General features: G+C 40.6%; 1 protein-coding gene across 2 annotated transcripts in view; it reads left to right on the top strand.

Moving 5' to 3' along the window:
* The window catches only part of gfra1b (gdnf family receptor alpha 1b), a 287,571-nt gene extending 273,130 nt beyond the window's left edge, over nt 1–14,441 (top strand). For both annotated transcript variants that reach the window (XM_063071221.1, XM_063071220.1), the window contains exons 8-9: nt 7,233–7,286; nt 12,905–14,441. In XM_063071221.1, coding sequence (XP_062927291.1) covers nt 7,233–7,286; nt 12,905–13,078 — 228 coding nt within the window. In that variant the 3' untranslated portion in view covers nt 13,079–14,441. The remainder of the gene's footprint in view (nt 1–7,232; nt 7,287–12,904) is intronic.
* The last annotated feature ends 9,030 nt before the right edge of the window (nt 14,442–23,471 follow it).

Genomic DNA, 23,471 nt, shown 5'->3' with positions numbered 1-23,471 from the left:
GTGTTCATTAAAACAATGAGAGCTTGATTTAACACTTCTGATAACTCCTGGCAGCTCTCTTTCCCACTGAAATAATTACTAAAAATATTAAACGTAATCGAATATTTGTAGCACATTACTCACCATGGAATCAGTCCACCCACTTTGCACTAAGCAGGCAGATTAAAGAGTAAGGTGTGATGTTAATATAATCAGGAAAGTCTCTTATAAACGCGGTGAATCCTGTGATATTAATCTCAAGGTGGCAGCCTTGTTCAATTACAATTGTAATACTGATGTCTGGAATCAAAGGCCTCAAATTCTCACAAAAATTTGCATTTATATAGTGCCTTAAAACAATAAAATGTTCCAATATACTGCACAGGGGGTTTATCAGGCAATTGTTGACAATAGGGGAACTAATGGGACATTACAGCAGATTTGAAGGACTATCTTGGGGGGAAGAAGGCAAGTAGCAGGGTGCTTCCAGGAGGAAATTCCAGAACTCAGGACAAATGAAGGTGAGATGATTTAAATGAGGTATGCTATTGAGACCAGAAATGAAAATAATGTTGCAGATAATTCAGTATTTTTGGACTAGGCATGTTTTAGATTGGGGAGGGATGGTTATGGAGGGAATAGAAAAAACATGAGAAAGTTAAAATTGAGTCATTGATTAAAAGGCAGATAAGCTAGGTCAGTGAGCTTGTGGTGATGGGTGAATATGACTGTGCAGGCTATAATACAAGCTGCAGAATTTGTAATGTTATCAAATTTATGGAGAGTAGAAAATTGAAGAATAATGTACAAAAGCTAGTAAATTATTATAAACACATATAAAATATTAGCGCAGTCACAGCCATCGTACTGTATCCAGTTCTGCGCACTACAGTTTACCAAGGCCTTTGATATGTTGTGCGACCTTTGGAAGGAAGTTACAAGAATGCTTCCAGAGATGAGGGATTACAGTCACATGAAGATAACAGGAGAAGTGGATTTGTTGTTGAAGGTTGAAGACCAAGTGGTTTGATAATCATAAGAGATATGGGAGGAAAAGTAAAAGGAAACTAATTTCCAGTGGTCATTGACATGAGACCACATATTGGAAAGGATTGGCAAAACTATCAAAGACTACTCAAGGAAATTCTATATTAGAAAATTAGTAAATTTGGTAAATTAGTTTTTTATTGTAACGCATACCAAAAATTCTTTTGCATGCTACCCTTACAGATAATTTCATCACATTAACGCATCAAAGTTTTACAAGGGCAAAGCAACAACAGAATGCAGAATAAAGTGTTACCATCACAGAGAAAGTGCAGTGTGTTGTGTGTTTAATATTTTGTAATATTTGAGTAGTATTGTAAATATATTGTTTGATTAAGCATTTTTGTTATATATTGCAGTGTGGATTATATGTAAAAGTACATAAATCGTAAATGTCATCACATCACGAAGTGATATGTGCACAGCTCATTTAGAAGTGAAATAACAAAGTGTACAAGTTATCCCGGTCTCCGCTTGCTTTTATTTCAATTAGTTTTTATATTTTGGAGTTATAAATCATAACTCAGTGCAAGCAGACAATAAAATGCAAGGATCGTAATGTGATAGATTGTAAAGTCAAGAGTACGCCTATTGTACAAGAAGTGCGTTCAATAGTCTCATCAAATGAAGTGGAAGCTGTCCTTGAGCCTGGCAGTATGTGCCTTCAGGCTTTTGTATGTTTTTGCCTGATGGTCAGGACAAAATATAGAATGTCTTGAGTAGGTGGAATCTTTGACTATGCAGTTGCTTTACTGAGGCAGCAAGAACTATTGACAGTCTCCATGAGAAGAGGCTGGCTTTTGTCATGTCCACAACGCTGCGGTTTCTTATAGTCTTGGGCAGCACAATTGCCACACAAGGTTGTGATGCATCCAGAGGGGATACTCCCTCCTGTGCATCTATCAAAATTGTTGTGTTGCAAATTTCTGTAGGCCCTGGGGAAGTAGAGGTGCTGCATTTGGAATCCATTGTCTCATAGGCAGGCAGAAACAACTTTGGGAGAATCAATCAAAAGGGAACTGAGGAAGTACTTTAGGATGATGAGTGGGGAGAGTGTGAATAACCAGGTTGTTCTGTGCAGAAGCTGTTAGGGTCAGTTAGTCTCCTTCCCTGCTACACTACTCCAGGAGTCTATGCTGAAGAGTATTTAATATAGTTTGCAATACTGATTGTTGTGATTTTAGCACATGCTCAGAGATATCTAAAAAATACTTCTTAAGTATCAAGTGATTGAAATTAGGTCATCAACCCTATTTGGGAGGAACTAATGAGGTATGGACTGCATTAGTTATTCTGCTTTAGGTAACTGAAGCCTCACCCTTTTCCAGCGAGCTACGCCACTGAGTTGAATGGCGTGTAAAATGGAGGCAGTCTGATGGCAAATAAAGGTGCATTATAGAAGAGCTATCACCAGATGCTAATAACTTTCAGTATTTTTGTAGCCCCTTTTAGAACAGCCACTCAGGATTTAAAAATGCAGGAGCAACTGATGTGACATAAGAAATTACACATATTTCTTCCAGGCAATGATTTGTATTAGTATTTATTGAAGTTTTGTACATCTAAAAATTATCGGATGTCTTTTCTAAGGTGGATCGGATGTGGCTTCAACTAAAGATATATATAGCATGGTTAAGTTCAACTCAAACAAATGTTGATTGATATTTTTCCACAAATTATAATAAATCATGATGTATTTGCAATGTGCATAATCTACAAGGCGAGTATAGAGTGGGTGATCCTCCTCATCTTCCTCTGAGTTTCCCACATGGATAGAAGCCAGTTCTCATTCACTTGTACTTTGCATCAAGAAATGGCTGAAGTTAATGGATGGGACAAGGGTTATGAACCCTGCCAACATGCAATAATATCATTGAAACTTGTGTTCCACAACTCTCTGTGTTCCAACCACATCCATAAACTAGCATCTGCTTAAAGCAAAAATGTCCTGATATGTCCTGCTCATAAAATGCATGATATTCCGATCAAAGTGATGGAATGATGTATTGACAACCTGTTCATCAATAACCTACTGCACTTGGGTTCTTCCAGGATGAGGTAACCTAGAACTCATAATAGCTTTGGCCTAAACAGTAGTGATTCAATTTGTGGGGTGAGAATGACTGTCCTTAATATTGATTTAGCATTTGACTAAGTGTGCGATCAAGAAGCCCAAATAAAAGTTAAGTCGATTCACAATCAAAAACTCTCTGCAAGCTAGAGTCATACTTAGTACAAAGCAAAATATTTCTATTTATTAGGTAGCAGCCATCTTATTGTATTATATCAGTGCAGGAATTTTCCAAGGAGTATTTTTAGTGTGATCATTTGTAGCCACATTAATAATAACCTTCCCACTGTGATGGGATTGGAAGGAGGGTGAAGAGAGAAAAGTTTAAAGGGAACTTGGGGGGGTACTTCTTCACACAGAGAGTGGTGGGAGTGTGGAATGAGCTGCCAGATGAAGTGGTAAATGCGGGCTCACTTTTAACATTTAAGAAAAACTTGGACAGGTACATGGATGGGAGGTGTATGGAGGGATATGGTCCAGGTGCAGGTCAGTGGGACTCGGCAGAAAAATGGTTCGGCACAGCCAAGAAGGGCCAAAAGGCCTGTTTCTGTGCTGTAATGTTCTATGGTTCTATGTTTCTAATGGAAGACAAAGAAATGGCAGATGAACTGAATTAAGTATTTTGCATCAGTCATCAATGTGGAAGACACTAGCAGTATGGTAGAAGTTTCAGCTTTCAAGGGCCATAAAGTGTGTGAAGTAACTACTACTAGGGAGAAAGTTCTTGGGAAACTGAAATGTCTGAAGGTAGATAAGTCGCCTGGCCCAAATGGTGTACACTCCAGGGTTCTGAAAGAGGTGGCTGAAGAGATTGTGGAAGCATTAGTAATGATCTTTTAAGAATAACTAGATTCTGGAATGGTTCTGGAAGAGTAGAAAATTGCAAATGTCATTTCACTCTTCAAGAAGGGAGACTGGCAGAAGAAAGAAAATTATAGGCCAGTTAGTCTGACCTCAGTGGTTGGGAGGATGTTGGAGTCAATTGTTAAGGATGTGGTTTCGATGAACTTGGAGGCACATGATAAAATAGGCTGCCGTCTGCATGGTTTCTGCAAGGGAAAATCTTACCTGACAAATCTGTTGTGGTTCTTTGAAGAAATAACAAGTAGGATAGACAAAGGAGAATCGGTTGATGTTGTGTACTTGGATTTTCAGAAGGCCTTTGACAAGGTGCCACACATGAGGCTGCTTAACAAGCTATGAGCCCATGGTATTACAGGAGAGATTCTAGCATGGATAAAGCTGTGGCTGATTGGCAGGAGGCAAAGAGTGGGAATAAAGGGAGCCTTTTCTAGTTGGCTGCCAGTGACTAGTGGTGTCCCACGGGAGTCTGTGTCAGGACCGATTCTTCTTATGTTATATATCAACGATTCGGATGATGGAATTGATGGCTTTGTTGCAAAATTTGCAGACAATGTGAAGATAGGTGGAGGGGCAGGTAGTTCTGATGAAATAGAGAGGCAACAGAAGGATTTAGGCAGATTAGGAGGATCGGCAAAGAAGTGGAAGATGGAATACAGAGTATTGGGAAGTGTATGGTCATGCACTTTCTTAGAAGAAATGAAAGGGTTGACTATTTTCTAAATGTAGAAAAAATACAAAAATTGGAGGCACTAGGAATTTGGGAGTCCTTGTGCAGGATTCCCTGAAGGTTAATTTGCATGTTGAGTCTGTGGTGAGGAAGGTAAATATGATCTCAGTATTCATTTGCAGAGGACTAGAATATAAAAGCAATGATGCAATGCTGAAACTTTATAAAGCTCTTGGAGTATTGCAGACATCCCACCTCTCCTGGAAGTTCCGGGAGTCTCCCGCAAATTAATAGGGGCTCCCTGATGCCCGCAAATTATATACAATGTCCCGGAAATTGATTTTTTTTGAGAGCGAGCATGAGAACGAGCGCAAGAGCAAGAAAGCAAGCATGAGAGAGAGAGAGAGAGCGAGAGCAACAGCAAGAGTGAGAGAGTTCCAAAAAAAGTCAGAGTGGCAGAGTGTTCCAAAAAAAGAAAAAATAAAACGTGCGTCACCCCAGACTACACTAAAGTGTACCCCTGCCTAATAGGGGTCAACATAATGACAGTGTTGCTCGCTGCACTGTTTGCAACAGTGACTTTTCTATTGCCCATGGTGGGTTAAGACTGTAAAAGACATGTTGAGGTGAGTTTAACAGGTGTCATTTGTTCATTAGCATAGCTAACGTTATTTAAACTAGCTGGCCAGCTGCTAAGGAGCTACTCTATTGCAGACATCCCACCTCTCCTGGAAGTCTCCTGCAAATTGATGGTGCTACCTCCCTGAAATGAGTTTTTGCAGGGTGGGATGTCTGGTATTGTGAGCAGATTTGGGCTCCTTATCTTAGAAGGGATGTGCTGAAACTGGAGAGGTTCAATAGAGACTCACAGAAATGATTCCAGAATTAAATGGCTTGTTATATGAAGAGAATTTGATGGCTCTGGGCCTGTATTCAGTAGAACTTAGAAGAATGAGGGGTGACCTCATTGGAAACCATTGAATGGTGAAAGGCCTTGATAGAATGGATGTGGAGGGGAGGTTTCCTCTGGTGGGGGGATCTAGGACCAGAGGATACAGCCTCAGAGTAGAGGGGTGTTGTTTAGGATGAAGCTGAGGAGGAATTTCTATCTGAGGAATTCATTGCCACAGGCAGCTGTGGAGGCCAAGTCTTTAAGCCAGAGGTTGATAGATTCTTGATGTTGAGGGCATGAAGGGATAAGGGGGGAAGGCAGAAGATAGGGGCTGAGGGAAAAAATGGATCAGCCATGACGACCCAATGGGCCAAATGCCCAATGCCCTAATTCTGCTCCTATATCTCATGGTCTTATGATCTTCAATAGGTGGCCTGCTGGCTGATGCGGCTCTGTGGGCCAGAAAGGCCTGTTCCGCACTGCATTTCTGAATAAATACATAAATTTAAAAGAGATCTTTGGGGAAAGTTTAAAACACAGAGAGTGGTGGCTGGATTGGGCTGCCAGAAGAGGCACCAGAAGCAGATACAGTCTCACTTGGTAATTAGGGAATAACTGTTAGTCCTTCCAACTAATTCTTACTTAAAGAATTATTGAGACAATTCTAGAAGTAATAGAACCAATCTGGATTGAGGGAGTGGCCTGAGATGATGACATGTATTCTTCCACTTACCATACTGTACATTTCTTTAGAGATATTCCATTTGCCACAAAAGAACAAATAGGAGAGAATTAGTTCATCAAAAAACTCATCTATAACTTATCTATAATTGTAATGCCCTGAATGTGTGCATATCTGTCTAAATGAGTGAGAACAGGCCAATGCCTGTGTTCTGCAGTAGTCAATCGTACATCACTTTCAGAGAGGAAAGAAAAAACAGAAAATAGTCCAGTTTAGTCTCTCTTTTAAGAGCTCATTAACTGCATGAAGTCCTCTAGGTGTGAAGACAATATCGTTGCTCTGAACTTAATTACTCTACCAGGTTCTTTCAACATACTTACCGAGCTCTGATGCAATCCGAGCACTGCCCAGCCAACACAGATTAAATCAGCCAGACTCAACACTCCCAACAGAGTTAATTAAAAGTAAGCACAGCCTTGTGGAATAAGGCCTGGGCTTTGCAAATCCAAATCTTTTGTCCATCAGTGGTTCCAAATCAGAATCTGGTTAATTATCACTGATATATTGTATGTTGTGAAATTTGTTGTTTTGTGACAGCATTACAGTGCAATTCAGAAAACAATTACAACAAGTTACAATAGCAATAAAATAAATCAATAATGCAAAGAGGAGTGGTGAGGTAGTGTTCATGGACCATTCAGAAATCTGATGGAAATCTGAAGAAGCTGATCTTAGAATGTTGAGTGTGCTTCTTTAGGTTCCTATATCTTCTCTTCAGGCCTCACAACTTCTTTTCCTGACCATTGCATTGAGCCTAAGCTCCACATTTGTGTTTCTGTCACCTGTTCTCACCAACTTCAATAGATTTGAGGGTCCTTTGACCTCAGTGGGTTTATGTATTATCATCACCCAGTTCCCCCAAAACTGTTTTCGCCCAGGTTTTGGGACTGTATCCTGTCTCTTCAACTTCTGCTGTCAATATACTTTGTTTATCTGCCTTATGCTAATTTTTCCCATGTTCTTTACTCAGGCACAGAGACTACGCTCTAATGTATCGGTTGCCCAAGACTTCTGCATTACAGAGGTAAACAATTAATAAGGAATTCACAATAAACTTATTTTTTAAGCACAATAATTGTGCCTGGACTTAGAATGAGTAGTTTGAATTCTTATAAAATGCAGTGTCATGCTTGGATTTAATTTAAAAGCATTTTGAACAAGTACTATGAAACAGATCTATGTTTTTACAGTCTTAAGAAATAGTAACATAAATTTAAAAGGAAAGATAAGTGTTCATACTAAGAATAACAAAGAAAATAACAATCATGTTAATGAACACAAGGTTTACAAATTGCAATGGATCATAAAGAATTGGACTTGATGTAAAAGTGTTCCATTGAATCAAGTCACTTTAACTCATCCTCCACATTGAATTGATAACTGTAGTGTTCAGTAAATTAGCCTGTAAATAGAATTATTTAACTAGACCATAACATTCAGTTTAGGCTTCACTGGAGATTATGGCAGGGTCTAGTTAACGTTAGTAGACTCTGTTTCTCAGCCACAGTCATCTAGAATATATCAGCTCTTTAGCACTACAATACAGCCAGCAAGGAGAGGTGGGGCTGGATTGAGGCAGTCATCTAACATCAGAATGGGCAGGAATTACGGAGATTACAAACATACAATCAGTGGCAACATTATTAAGTACAGGAGGGACTAATAAAATGGCTGCTGAATGTATGTTCATGGTCTTCTGCTGCTATAGCCCATCCATTTCAAGGTTCAACATGTTGTGGGTTCAGAGATGCTCTTCTGCAAACCACTGTTGCAACACATGGTTATTTGAGTTACTGTTGTCGTCCTATCAGTCTGGCCATTCTCCTCTGACCTCTCTCATTAAGAAGGGACTTTTGCCTACACAACTGCTGCTCACTGGATTCTGTTTTCTTTTTGTTTTTTTGCACCATTCTCTGTGAACTCTTGACATTATTCTGTTTGAAAATCCCAGGAGATCAGCAGTTTCTGAGATACTCAAACCAGCCCATCTGTTACCAAAAGTCAAAGTTACTTAGATTACATTTCTTCACCATTCTGCTGTTTGGTCTGAACAGTAGCTGAACCTCTTGACCATGTCTGCGTGTTCTTATGCATTGAGTTGCTGCCACATGATTGGCTGATTAGATATTTGCATTAACAAGCAAGTGTACAAGAGAACCTAATAAGTTGTCCACTGAGTGTCGGTCTGGATTCAAAAACATCAGAGTTGTTGGAGGGAAATGTTAGATGCTGAGAAATGTTCAGCAGGAGACAAGTAATGATGTCAAATAGTGTGGTAAACTCAATCACAGGGATCAGGAGGGTTAACAGGTCAACCAGCAGCTGTTGACAGACTACTCCTGATTTCAGAGACTGCCAACAATACCGGAAAAGCTCATAGCTGTTTGATTCAGGTGTTCTTGGGAAGCAAGCTTGGCCAGCATTATAAGAGAAATACAATTAAAACCACAACTTCATTAATTACCTGAAGTTTGGAGCAGGTTAATTGACTAGGCTTATACTCGTTGAAATTTAGAAGATTGAGGGGGGATCTTATTGAAACATATAAAATCCTAAAGAGATTGGATAGGCTAGATGTAGGAAGATTGTTCCCGATGTTGGGGAAGTCCAGAACGAGGGGTCACAGCCTGAGGATAAAGGGGAAGCCTTTTAGGACCGAGATTAGGAAAAACTTCTTCACACAGAGAATGGTGAATCTGTGGAATTCTCTGCCACAGGAAACAGTTGAGGCCAGTTCATTGGCTATATTTAAGAGAGAGTTAGACATGGCCCTTGTGGCTAAAGGGATCAGGGGGTATGGAGGGAAGGCTGGTACAGGGTTCTGAGTTGGATGATCAGCCATGATCATACTGAATGGTGGTGCAGGCTCGAAGGGCCGAATGGCCTACTCCCGCACCTATTTTCTAGATTTCTATGTTTCTATGTCACCTTTCACATTAGCTGCCCTTGAAACCAGAAGTGAATTGGAGGGAGGTTTGGCATTTGTTTTTAAACCTTGTCACCCTGCAGCCACTCCTTATCTGCCTACCGCACACCAACTCCCCATCCATTCCATGATCACGTATAGGCATAGACTAAAGGGGCTTAATATTATTAATATAATTTGGTGCATTTTCTGCTGACAGAAAATGACTAAAAACATTGTGTCCCCAAGAATATTTTAACAACTGTACTTGTGTGTATTTGTTAAAAGTTTAACTTCTTTACATATGCAGATATTTCTCTAGCTGTTTGTTGAGGGAGTTAATCAATATTGAATTAAGTAGGACTGATGGAATGTTATTTCTCACAACCAACTGCACTGTGGGAAAATTGTAGTTCTAATCCTGAATTTAGTTTGAGGTTTGCCACTGTTAAATTCATGTTCTGTTGTCTTACAGTCATTGGTTAATTTAAATACCTATGAACTTCAACAAAGTAACTCACAATTCTTTTGACCCGAATGAAAGTAGTGTTCATATTTCCTGACATGGTACGAGGAAGGCTGTTCAGCTCACTGAGTATGTGCCAACATTAGAGTATTCCTATGTTTAATTCCCACTGTTACTTCTCTGAAACCTTGTTCCTCCTACATACTCATTTAACTCCCCCAGTTTTTCTGCCGTCCACCTACTCCGAGGCAATTTATGTTCACCAATTAATCTGCCAGCACATCTTTTGGAATGTGAGCCCTCCAACTCCACACATGGAAAACACGCCAGGTCTGGATCAAGCCCAGGTCAGTGGAGCAGTCCAGAAGCACCGCCAATTGGATGCACCACCATTGTGCTGTCAACTTAGAACAACATAACTGTAACATATTTTCATAAGAGTATCAACAATGTGGGATTGTACAAACACATCTTCTAAATTAGAAGCTTTTCCATATGGAATATAGATTTTATGTTGGAGTCAAAGAGCACTACAGCACAGAATGAGGCCCTTCAGCCCATCTAATCTGTGCAGTGAGATTTTCTGCCTAGTCTCATCTACCTGCACCTGGACCTTAGCCCTTTGTACGTCTCTCATCCATATATCTATCCAAACTTCTGTTAAGTGTTATAAATGTACCTGCATCTACAGCTGATTCCACCCTCTGAATGAAGAAGTCTCTCCTCAGGTTTGCCTTAAAAATTTCACCTTTCACCATTAACCTCTGAATTATATTTCTAGAATTCCAAAATCCATATATTCACATTATCTAAATTTCACCCTTCATAATTTTATACGTCTCTACAGAATCTTCCTCATTCTCCTGTGCTCCAGAGAATAAGGTCCTAATTGATTCAACCTATCCCTATAATTAAGGTCCCTAAGTCCTAAGAACATCCATGTAAATTTTCTCTCTACTCTTTCCAGCTTATTAATACTTTTCCTGTAGATAGGTCACCAGTAGTGCACACAGTACTCTAAATTTGACCTAAGCAACATCATATCCAACTTCCTCTCCTGTATACAAATACCAATTTATGAAGGCCAATGTGTCAAAAGCTTTCTTTACAACCCTATTTACCTATGATGCCATTTTCAAGGAATTATGCCTATGACAAATAAATCTAATCTTTATCTTTCATGGATCTCTATTCCCAGATCCAATTATTCTACCATTATCCTCAGTGACCTAAGATTCACATGATCTCCCTGGTTTGTCCTCCCAAAATGCAAACACCTCACACCTGTCTACATTAAACTCCATCTCCCATTTTTTTTCAGTCCATTTTCCTGCTGCAAGCTTTGATAGCCTTCCTTGGTGTCCACTACACCCCTAATCTTGGAGTCATCTGCTAATTTGCTGATCCAGTTTACCATATTAACATTTAAATCCTCATAAAGAATTCCTTAAAGGTTAATTTGCAGGTTGAGTCAGTGTTGAGGAAGGCAAATCCAATATTAGCATTCATTTCAAGAGGACTAGAATATAATAGCAAGGTCGTAATGCTGCGGCTTTATAAGGCATTGGTGAGGCCTCATTTGGTGTATTGTGAGGAGTCTTGGGCCCCTTATTCAAGAAAGGATGTGCAGACATTGGAAAGGGTTCAGCGGAGATATACGAGAATGATTTCAAGAATGAAAGGCTTATCATATGAGGAGCCATTGATGCCTTTGGTCCTTTACTTCCCGGAATTTAGAAGAATGAGGGAGGATCTCATTGAAACCTATCAAATGTTTAAAGGACAAGATAGAGTGGATGATTCCTATTGTGGGAGAGTCTAGGACAGCTTCATGATAGAGGGACAGAAATGTAGAGTAGAGATTAGAAGGAATTTCTTTAGCCAGAGGGTGGTGAATCTATGGCATTCATTATCACAGGCAGCTGTGAAGGCCTCGTCATTGGGTTTAATTAAGGCAGAGGTTGATACGTTCAAGACTGGTCAGGATGTGAAAGGTTACAGGGAGAAGACAAGAATATGGGTTTGAGAGGAAAATGTGTGGGCTATTTTTGAATGGCGGAGCAGACACTATGCACTGAATGGCCTAATTCTGCTCCTTTGTCTTCTCGTCTACATCATTAATATAAATGATAAATGACAATGGACCCAGCAGTGATCCCTGCAGCACACCACTTGTCATAGCCCTCCAATCAGAGAGACAACCATTTACTACCACTCTCTGGTTTCACCCACCAAGCCAAAGTTGAATCCAACTGATGTTGCGATGGTGAAATTAGACGTTCTATGAGACGTTCTAATGGAAATATCATATTCTAGGCTTTGTGTCATCAAAATTTAACCTGAAGGACTGAAGGAATAGTGGCAAGGTGGCTGCATGTTTAATAGGAAACGAAAGGTGGATACAAGTTTATTTTCAGATCAGATGGAAGAGTGCAAGGTTTCCCATAGGGTCAGTGGTGGCAATTTTATTTTTCATAAATTATGTTAAAGATCTCCTCCAAGAGGAGCACAACCTTGTCATGGTTTGGAGGCTTGCGTGCCTCTATCACCCATAGAGCTATATTGACAGGATTCAGGGCCTTGTGCTTTGACGCTTGGTAGGGTCATCCATACCAAACAGGTCAAAGGGTAGAATTCAGACTAAGAATGGTCTACCAGTCTCTAGGTTTGGGGGTTCAGCTCAGATCTAACAACCTTGACTATTCAACAAATAATTGTTTCAGAAACAGCAATGAAGAATCCTGTTGAAGGGTCTTGGCCGGAAACGTCAACTGTACTCTTTTCCATAGATGCTGCCTGGCCTACTGAGTTCCTCCAGCAGTTTGTGTGTGTTGCTTGGATTTCCAGCATCTGCAGATTTCCTCTTGTTACATTTGTGTGCAACAGTATGGACAAACAGAGATGGAAGACCTTCATTGCTGCCCTAAGTGCCAGCATAACAGGCAGTTGGTATATTAAGGATTTGGGTATGTGAGGCATTAGTCTTAAGTTTGCCAATAATGATCAAGTAACATTAAATGTATCAGGAAATAAAACAGAAAATGCTGGAGAACAGGCAAGGCAGCATCTGTGAAAGGTGAAGCAGAGTTAACTGGTCAACGATCTTTTATCATTTGCACAACAGTGCAATTCTTACATTCCTTTGTAGATGTAACATTTGAGCTCCAATATTCTGGGTATTCGTATATTCCTATGCAATACTGATATGCTTAGGAAGTGCCCCTTTGCATTCATTGATAGAACTTACTTTTGAAATTTTAATTATTTTCAGACACAGAGCTCCACTGCAAACGATAAGGAGATTTCTGCAATACAATCCAAAGAACAGACATCTGAAGGGACTTCATCTACAATCAGTCAAGAGGGCCACATCAGTACAGTGTTGTGGGTGATCACTATTGCACATTCAACTTTCATTTGCTTCTACTCAACAGAAACATTGTAGTTTCATACATGGACCTGTACAAAATCTATTTCCTGTCCATTTTATTTTTCAAAAATGCTAGTTCTAGAGACAATGTGGAGATATCCTGCTGAATCGAATTCGTTGTAACTAGTTGAGGCAGGGAAAATGCGAGCTTCTCGTCAATTATGGGCTACTTTATGCAATCCTACATTCCAAACAAAAAATCTAGTGGGCATCATGGACCAGGGTTTAACCACAGCTGCACTTTCTTTTGACCTAGCCTTAAGCTTGGAAGCGGCGTATGTTGAATCCTGGGTGCATTGTCTATACAACTGCTTCATTGAATCTGACAATTTAGGTAGAGCACAGCAGAGAATTTCTTTTGGCAATGGTTTTATTCAACTTACCATTTCAGCTGAAGAGTGGGAAGATATCCTGTTTTATTTTAAATATCAATTATTAGTTGGATTGCATCAGATATTTTGATCTTTATGAAATGCACAAATTTCCTGTAATGTTTATGTAAATTGTCTGCTGTCAAAACTAAAAAAAAACATGACCCATGTCACAATCCTTTGTGAAAATCTGGGTTTTCTTTTGCCAGGAACTGAAATCTGTGATGTGCTTAAAATTCTTTAAAACAGTGATATTTACAAAATTGAGGATTTATTTTAAAGCTAGCCTTAATAAATGGAAGTTTGTTTTCCTTTAAGTTTATGTTAATAACTATAAGCAGTTAGTGAACAGCATTATCACAGATAAAACATCCATTAATGTACTAAAGTGTTCACTCTGATACTTCTGCTCTACAGTAATTCTGTCAGTAACCAGCAACCTTTTGGCTGGCTTGTGGTTAAACAACTGCAGTTTTGTCTGGAAACTGTTATAAATCAAATATCCAAATTTGATAGCTAATTGGAAGAATAGAAGGAAGAGTTATTTAGCTAACTTGATAGCTAATTGGAAGAACAGAGGGAAGCTGTTACTAACAGTGACACTGAAAATTGTGGAAACTATCTGTCACATTTTACAATGGAGCATTAAAACATGTCTACGCATCAAAATTATTACTTCTTGTCTGTTTACATAATCTATACATCTGAGACAATAAATTGTCTAAAGAAAATTATTCTAAATTCCATTCATCATCAGTGGACTGTCATTTTGTACACTATATTCAGCCACTATGCAAGAGAAACATAGCAACCAAGGTGAAATCTCTGCATAAAAGGTCCTCAATTACTTTATTAAAATGCACATATAATCTTTTAAATGTTTTTGGATACTCGTGCTGGGTGATAGGTTATATTGTTGTAAATCCAAGCATTCATTAATCAATTATATAATTTTATTACTTACTTTCGAGGAAGTAATTGTATGTTGAAAATTTAATTTAGGATAAAGCATTGAGACAAGCTTGTGCAAATATTGACAAAGATAAAGCAATAGAATTTGAACCTTGCTCCTTACAATAAAATATCGTACAGTCTTTTTATTCCCAAACATGAAACAATTCGACAACTGAACTATGGTGGAGTACTTAGAGTATCAAGGCTCTATGACAAGAGTCACACTGTAGGTCAACTGACTGTCAGGGAACTTGAAAGTTCAAAGTAAATTTATTATCTAAATACTCACGCATCGCTGCATACAACCCTGAGGTTCACCTTCTTGCGGGCATACTCAACAAATCCGATAACCATAATAGAATCAATGAGAGACCGCACCAACAGGGTGGGAAACCTGGGTTAACTGTGCAAATACAAAAAGAAAGAAAATAAAGAATAGAGAAATAAGCAATAAATCTTGAGAACAGGAAAAAAAGAGCTCTTGAAAGTGAGTTTCAGTGTCTTCTCAATATTTCTGTCATACTGTCCGTCATAAGGACCATTAAGTCAAACAGTCAAACAAGGCAGCAGTGGGTGGAACACAGGTATGGAAGAGCCAGGCAGAAATCTACTATCATGAACCTTCAAATTCCACTGGAGAAAGTCAGACTGAAGAGAAGCAGGATGCTGGTATCTGTGCCAGATACCTGATCAGGGATCCCAAGTGCTGCTTGGAGTAAGTTGACAGTGCTTTATGCAGCTCCTTCACCTGCAGAGTGACACACAGCGGCGGGAATTGGTGCTGCAATAACATTATACTAACCACTATACTATATGCCACCCCTTATTTAGCTAAAGATTTATTCAATGGAGTTTTCTGCCATAGGTATAGATACATATGAGGAACACGTGGTTAGATATGTCAGTGTTCGTAATGGTTATTCTGGAATGACATTAAAATGGTGGACTATCAATTGTCCGCATGATTATATCACAAGATAAAAAATTCTCTTGTGGCAGAGGCCCATTCATATCTAACTATGCATTATTAGGCATCCATTAGTCTTATGAGACCATGGATTTGCGCCTTGGAATGTTTCCAGGGCGCAGGCCTGGACAAGGTTGTATGGAAGACCGGCAATTGCCCATGCTGAAAGTCTCCCCTCTCCATGCCACCGATGTTGACCAAGGGAAGGGCAGTAGGGCCGATACAGCCTGGCACCGGTGTCATCACAGAGCAATGTGTGGTTAAGTGCCTTCCTCAAGGATACAACACGCTGCCTCAGCTGAGGCTCAAACTAGTGACCTTCAGATCACTAGACCAACACCTTAACCACTTGGCCATGCGCCAACATGAACTAGCCATTATACACTTTTGTAATTGACAGTGTGTACCTGATCCAACTCTCCTGAGGCCAGGCTGAGGAAGTCAGCCATGGATGGATAGAGAGGGTAGGACCTTACTTGGAATTCAACAAAAAGCAGCAGAGGAGGGAGGGGAGTGTCAGTACTCCACCTACAGTACGCGGGAGTGAGGGACAAGGTCAAGTGCTACACTCAACAATGCTAGATTGTAAAGACGACTGAGGCCAGGGAGAGTAGGGGAAAGCTCTTTACTTGGGAAACAGCATTTGGTGAGGGGGATCAGGAGACCAGCTGCACATTGTGAAGGTGGAGTGACTGTGGATTAGGAGCTTGGGGATAATGAGTCTTAATTATCTGAAGATCTCCATGTGAGTAATTCAGACTCTGTACTTCAGGAGCACTGTCCAAATTCACCTTCAAAAGGGCAGATGTTATCACAAGCATGAAATTACATCAATCCTACAAGGGTGAATAATGAAGCAAGTGCCAGAATAAATAGGCATGATTTAATTAATGTCAAAATAGCACATTCTAAAATCTTCAATTCTTTAGTGTCAAGGTTGGTCAGAAGGCTGGAGTTTTACCAATTTAGAATTCTTCTTATCAAGGTAGGTACATGTTAACCAGTTCAAAGTTCAAAATAAATTTATTATCAAAGTACTTATATGTCATTTTATACAATCCTGGCATTCATTTTCTTGTGGGTATACTCAATAATCCATAATAGAATAGTAACAATATAATAGATGAAAGACTGCACCAGTTTGAGTGTTCACAGTATCATTTAACATTGCAATGATGTATAGATTAAGCAGTTCCTGACCCAGTTATAGAAAAAAACGATTTATAAAACCATAAGATATAGGAGCAGAATTAGACCATTTGGCCCATCAAGTTTGCTTCGCCATTTCATCATGGCTGATCCACTTTTCCACTCAGCCCTAATCTCCTGCCTTGGACACCCCCCCCCCACCCCTTATTCCTTCATGCTCTGACCAATCAAGAATCTATCAAACTCTGGCTTAAATATACATAAAAAACAAGCAATGAATTTCACAGATTCCCCATTCTCTACTGAAAGAAAATCCTCCTCAGCTCCGTTCTAAAAGGACACCTCTATGTTCTGCAGCTGTGTCCTCTGTCCTAGACTCTCCCACGTCCTCGCCACATCCACTCTATCAAGGCCTTTCACCATTCGATAGGCTTCAATGCGGTCACACACACCCCCACCCCCCAATCTTCTGAATTCCAGGAAATTCAGGCCCAAAGCCATCCAACACTCTTCATATGACAAGCCATTCAATCCTGGAATCATTTTCATTAACCTCCTTTGAACCCTGTCCAATTTCAATATATCCTTTCTAAAATAAGTGGTCTAAACCTGCTCACAATCCTCCAAGTGAGGCCTCACCAGTGCTTTATAAAGTCTTAACATTACATCCGTCCTTTTATATTCTAGTCCTTTGAAATGAATGCTAACATTGCATTTGCCTTCCTCACCACAGACTCAACCTGCAAATTAACCTTTAGGGAATCCTGCACAAGGACTCCAAAGTTCCTTTGCACCTTAGGTGTTTGTGTTCTCTCTCCATTTAGAAAATATTCAACCCTTTCATTCCTTCTACCAAAGTGCATGGCCAAACACTTTCCAACATTGTATCCTATCTGCAATCTCTTTGCCTATTCTCCTAATCTAAGTCCTTCTATAGCCTCTCTACTTCCTGAAAACTGCCTGCCCATCCTGCTATCTTCATATCATCTGCAAACTTTGCAACCAAACTATCAATTCCATCATCCAAATCACTGATATATAACATAAAAAGAATTGGTCCCAACACAGACCCCTGTGGAACACCACTAGTCATTGGCAGCCAGCAAGAACAGGCTCCCTTTATTCCCGATCTTTGCATCCTGCCAATCAGCCACTGCTTTATCCATGCTGGAATCTTTCATGTAATACCATGGTCTCATAGCTTGTTGAGCAATCTCATGTGTGCCACTTTGTCAAAGACCTTCTGAAAATCCAATACACAACATTAAGTGATTCTCCTTTGTCTATCCTGCTTGTTAGTTCTCCAAAGAATTCTAACAGATTTGTCAGGCAAGATTTTCCTTTGAGGAAAACATGCTGACTATGGCTATTTTATCATGTGCCTTCAAGTACCCAAAACCACATTCCTAACAATTGACTCCAACATCTTCCCAACCACTGAGGTCAGACTAACTGGCTAAATTTTCTTTATCTGCTTCTGTCCCTTCTTGAAGAGTGGAGTGAGATTTGCAATTTTCTTGTCTTCCCAAACCTTATCCTTGTTGATTAAAAGTTACCATGACTTTAAACATCTTTTTAATTTCTATAACTTTTAATTCTCTAAAGACAGCAAATCAACTTCCACCTTAATCTTGAAATTGTATTGTAATTCAGAATATAATACATTCTTACTATTAAAGATCACCTTGTGACATCAAGGGAGTTGGTGAGTGACCTGTGCTGACCTGAGCTACCAAATGCTATGTGTACAACTCTACTGGGGAATCAACAATTGCACTTCCATCGTGCAGATGAATAAGATATATTGCACTAATGTTCCTGCTGTAGCTCATCCACTTCAAATTTTGATGTGTTGTGCATCCAAAGGAGCTCTTCTGCGCACCAGTAACGCATGGTTATTTTGGCACCACCAGTCTCTTAGATCACATTTCTTCCCCTTTCTGATGTTTGGTCTGAACAAAGACTGAACCTCTTGACCATGTCTGCATGCTTTATTGCATTGAGTTGCTGCCACATGATTGACTGATTAGATATTTGCATTAATCAGCAGGTGTACCGGTGTACCCAGTAAAGTAGCTGGGTGTACTTGTAAGTCCCTTGTTTTTGGAAATTTAAATTTACAGATTTTTAAATTAATAACATCTGTTCTGTAAAAATAGACCTTTTATTACAAACAACAGGAATTCTGCAGATGCTGGAAATTCAAGCAACATACATCAAAGTTGCTGGTGAACGCAGCAGGCCAGGCAGCATCTATAGGAAGAGGCGCAGTCGACGTTTCAGGCCGAGACCCTTCGTCAGGACTAACTGAAGGAAGAGTGAGTAAGGGATTTGAAAGCTGGAGGGGGAGGGGGAGATGCAAAATGATAGGAGAAGACAGGAGGGGGAGGGATGGAGCCGAGAGCTAGACAGGTGATAGGCAGAAGGGGATACGAGAGGATCATGGGACAGGAGGTCCGGGAAGAAAGACGGGGGGGGGTGACCCAGAGGATGGGCAAGAGGTATATTCAGAGGGACAGAGGGAGAAAAAGGAGAGTGAGAGAAAGAATGTGTGCATAAAAATGAGTAACAGATGGGGTACGAGGGGGAGGTGGGGCCTAGCGGAAGTTAGAGAAGTCAATGTTCATGCCATCAGGTTGGAGGCTACCCAGACGGAATATAAGGTGTTGTTCCTCCAACCTGAGTGTGGCTTCATCCTTACAGTAGAGGAGGCCGTGGATAGACATGTCAGAATGGGAATGGGATGTGGAATTAAAATGTGTGGCCACTGGGAGATCCTGCTTTCTCTGGCGGACAGAGCGTAGATGTTCAGCAAAGCGGTCTCCCAGTCTGCGTCGGGTCTCACCAATATATAAAAGGCCACATCGGGAGCACCGGACGCAGTATATCACCCCAGTCGACTCACAGGTGAAGTGATGCCTCACCTGGAAGGACTGTTTGGGGCCCTGAATGGTGGTAAGGGAGGAAGTGTAAGGGCATGTGTAGCACTTGTTCCGCTTACACGTATACGTGCCCGGTGGGAGATCTGTGGGGTGGGATGGGGGGGACGAATGGACAAGGGAGTTGTGTAGGGAGCGATCCCTGCAGAATGCAGAGAGAGGGGGGGAGGGAAAGATATGCTTAGTGGTGGGATCCCGTTGGAGGTGGCGGAAGTTACGGAGATCCAACGGGATCCCACCACTAAGCATATCTTTCCCTCCCCGCCGCTCTCTGCATTCCGCCGGGATCGCTCCCTACACAACTCCCTTGTCCATTCGTCCCCCCCATCCCACCCCACTGATCTCCCTCCTGGCACTTATCCGTGTAAGCGGAACAAGTGCTACACATGCCCTTACACTTCCTCCCTTACCACCATTCAGGGCCCCAAACAGTCCTTCCAGGTGAGGCATCACTTCACCTGTGAGTCGACTGGGGTGATATACTGCGTCCGGTGCTCCCGATGTGGCCTTTTATATATTGGTGAGACCCGACGCAGACTGGGAGACCGCTTTGCTGAACATCTACGCTCTGTCCGCCAGAGAAAGCAGGATCTCCCAGTGGCCACACATTTTAATTCCACATCCCATTCCCATTCTGACATGTCTATCCACGGCCTCCTCTACTGTAAGGATGAAGCCACACTCAGGTTGGAGGAACAACACCTTATATTCCGTCTGGGTAGCCTCCAACCTGATGGCATGAACATTGACTTCTCTAACTTCCGCTAGGCCCCACCTCCCCCTCGTACCCCATCTGTTACTCTTTTTAATGCACACATTCTTTCTCTCACTCTCCTTTTTCTCCCTCTGTCCCTCTGAATATACCTCTTGCCCATCCTCTGGGTCACCCCCCCCCCGTCTTTCTTCCCGGACCTCCTGTCCCATGATCCTCTCGTATCCCCTTCTGCCTATCACCTGTCTAGCTCTCGGCTCTATCCCTCCCCCTCCTGTCTTCTCCTATCATTTTGCATCTCCCCCTCCCCCTCCAGCTTTCAAATCCCTTACTCACTCTTCCTTCAGTTAGTCCTGACGAAGGGTCTCGGCCTGAAACGTCGACTGTGCCTCTTCCTATAGATGCTGCCTGGCCTGCTGCGTTCACCAGCAACTTTGATGTATGTTCCTTTTATTACAATTTAGTATTAATGCATCACCATTGTGTAAACTAGAAATATGGACAAAAGAAAATTGTCGAATTTATCTTTTCAACATTTTTACCAACATTGTTAGATAAGAACATTGTTTTTTCTAGAACATACTTTATTCCCAGAATTTGCAAATGCTTAAATACTGTGCATTCAAAAATTCACCATAAGTGAATCATATTCATTATGTACACTAAGGCTAACCCTCTGCTTTTATGTACAAGATTTGCATTTCACCAATTTTAACCAATGGTGCTGACTTCATTCTCTGCTTACCAAGACTTGATGGGGAAGATCCTTTTCACCTTCGCCCATACAAAGTCATCTACTGAATGCTCTTGATAGACTGAGAAACCGGAGCCAAAGCTAATTAGGGTTTCAAAAAGGTAATTCACACACTTTCAAGATGATCCTAGCGCCCTCAGCCCAGAAGATCAATTTACTATTTGGAGCAGTTTTAAACACATGCAAATGAGGGCAATTCATGCAATTTCCCAGTGGTGATTAAATCACATTGGTGATGTGGCATGTTCAGAAGTGGAACCTACTTAAATCACCGAGTTTAAAAACTAGTTGTAAAATATTGCGGAATTTTGGCTACTTCATACTTAGTAGATAGCTGGCCAGTGGTATTAGCACTGAATTTTAAGGCAAATGGTCCTTGGTTAGAATCTGGCTGGCTCCATTGTGCTAAGTTGAGCATCAAGCTAGCAACTCGGCCTCGTGTAAAATAGACAAATGCTAAGGAAATGGCAAAAAATGCCACCCGATGTGCTACAGGGTGCAAAAAAGAACAACAACAATACTCAAAAGATATGCCAATGTTAGAGGAATTAAGCTAAAAAAAAATGCAGGAAAGCAGAAACTCTCCACCATGGAATTTATAATCCGTTGCTGTTAACTTTTGCAAGTTTTTTTGGTGATGGAAGTATGATTTACATAACCAAATGTTCCAGCGTTATCAGTTAAAAGCAGATGGACAAATCTGCAACATCACCCAAAACTGCCTTCTGCAACTGTTTGTTGGTCCCAAGCAGTGATAGTATTAATTATTCTGCAATAGATTTCAAAGCACCAGGAGCTTTCATAGGTACAGTTATCAATCCTCTTCTGTCACACAATGATCAATTACAGTGTTAGCCATGAAAATGGATCTTTTCCCTACATTTGATATGAATTGGAACCTATCAATATCTCAGTAAATACACCATGATCATGGTGTCCTGTAAGTAACAGAACTTGTTTCGTATATTGCAGAGAAAGTAAATGATTTAATTGTGTTGCAGCAAGTATTGTGTCTCCAACCGCAGAAAGGCAGCTAATGACAAAAGGGTTACTTACACTTGGATACCTTTCACTTTTCATTCATATGCTCTCTCTACGTAATAGAGGCAGAAGTGATAAAGGTCGGCAAAATTATGAGGGGTATCGATAGTGCAGATGTAAGCAGGCTTTTTCCAGTAAGGTTGGGTGGCACTACGACCAGAGGTCATGAGTTAAGGTGAAAGGTAAAAAGTTTAAAGGGAACATGAGGTGAAACTTCTTCACCCGGAGGGCTGTGAGAGTCTGGAACAAGCTTCCAGCACAAGTGGTACATGTAAGCTCATCAAAGAGAAGTTTGCATAAGTACATGGATGGTAAGGGTATGGAGGCCCATGATTTAAATGGTTCAACAGGGACTAGATGGGCTGAAGGGCCTGTTTCTGTGCTGTACTTTTCTATGACCCTGTGACTCTAATTTCATCCTAAACAGCACAATCCCTCTAGTATTTCATTCATCATACACAAAATAGATTCTGCTGATGCTGGACGCACACCAAATGCTGGAGGAATTCTACAAGTCAGGCAGCATCTACAGAGGGGGAATAAAGAACTGATGAAGGGTCCTGGCCTGAAAAGTTAACTCCTTATTCCCATTTTCTACATCATGCTGCTTTGTCTGACAGCCATTTCTAGGTAGACAGAAATTTCGTACCGAAGGCATGGGAAAATCAAACACACTTCCATTGGTCCTTGCCCCAAACACTGTTTGATGGCCAACATCTCCCACCTTTCCCCAGTCACTGTCAGAAATGGACAACATATTGGAACTAGGACAAAAAAAAAACCCAAAGCAATACCACATAGCTTAAAAATGTGGAAAAGTGCATAACAAAATGCATACTGCTGTGGCTACAAATATTTGAATGTGAATTGTCTGAATCAGTGCACCATTCCAAAGAGAATGGCTACTGGATGCAGATGCCCTGTTTCTCATTCAGATTTTAATACTATTGTTAATCTTACCAGACAACCTATCAACTGTATCTGCCATTTTGCAGAATGAGCACATGATCCAAGTAGATGTAAAGTTTTTCAATGCAGATAATTTTTGTAGATCAGTTATAGTCTAATTGGCGCTAAATATCATCCTCTGTCATTGATTTTAGTTCATCTCCATTTAAGCTCCATAATCTTTGCCCATCTTTGACGATAGTTGGAATTTCACCAGTAGCTAATGAACAGTTTGCAAAGTGATCAGCCACACCAGTAGCTTTTGGAACAGTGAACGAGAGCTAATTATTTTTCGTCCTGACACGATTGCAATTTTCTCAACGTTTTGGTAAGTGTGATGAAGCCTACAACTACTGTTAGTATCATGAAATGCTGATGTACCCTCTTGATTTAAAGAAAATGGATGATCCATTTCCATTAGAAGACAAGCCATCATTCTTTTATGGAAGGCATATGGTCGCCTGCAGAAGGCTGATGGTGAGTTCCTTTCTTCTCTTTGAGCACCCTGTAGTGATGATTACACACAAAAACAGGAACCAACAAATGCTTGATCGACAACACATTTATTCAATT

This window comes from Mobula hypostoma, chromosome 19 (genome assembly GCF_963921235.1).
Source record: "Mobula hypostoma chromosome 19, sMobHyp1.1, whole genome shotgun sequence".
Taxonomy (NCBI): Eukaryota; Metazoa; Chordata; class Chondrichthyes; order Myliobatiformes; family Myliobatidae; genus Mobula; species Mobula hypostoma.
Note: the sequence above shows the minus strand (reverse complement) of the source record. Positions and strands in the feature narration are given on the sequence as shown.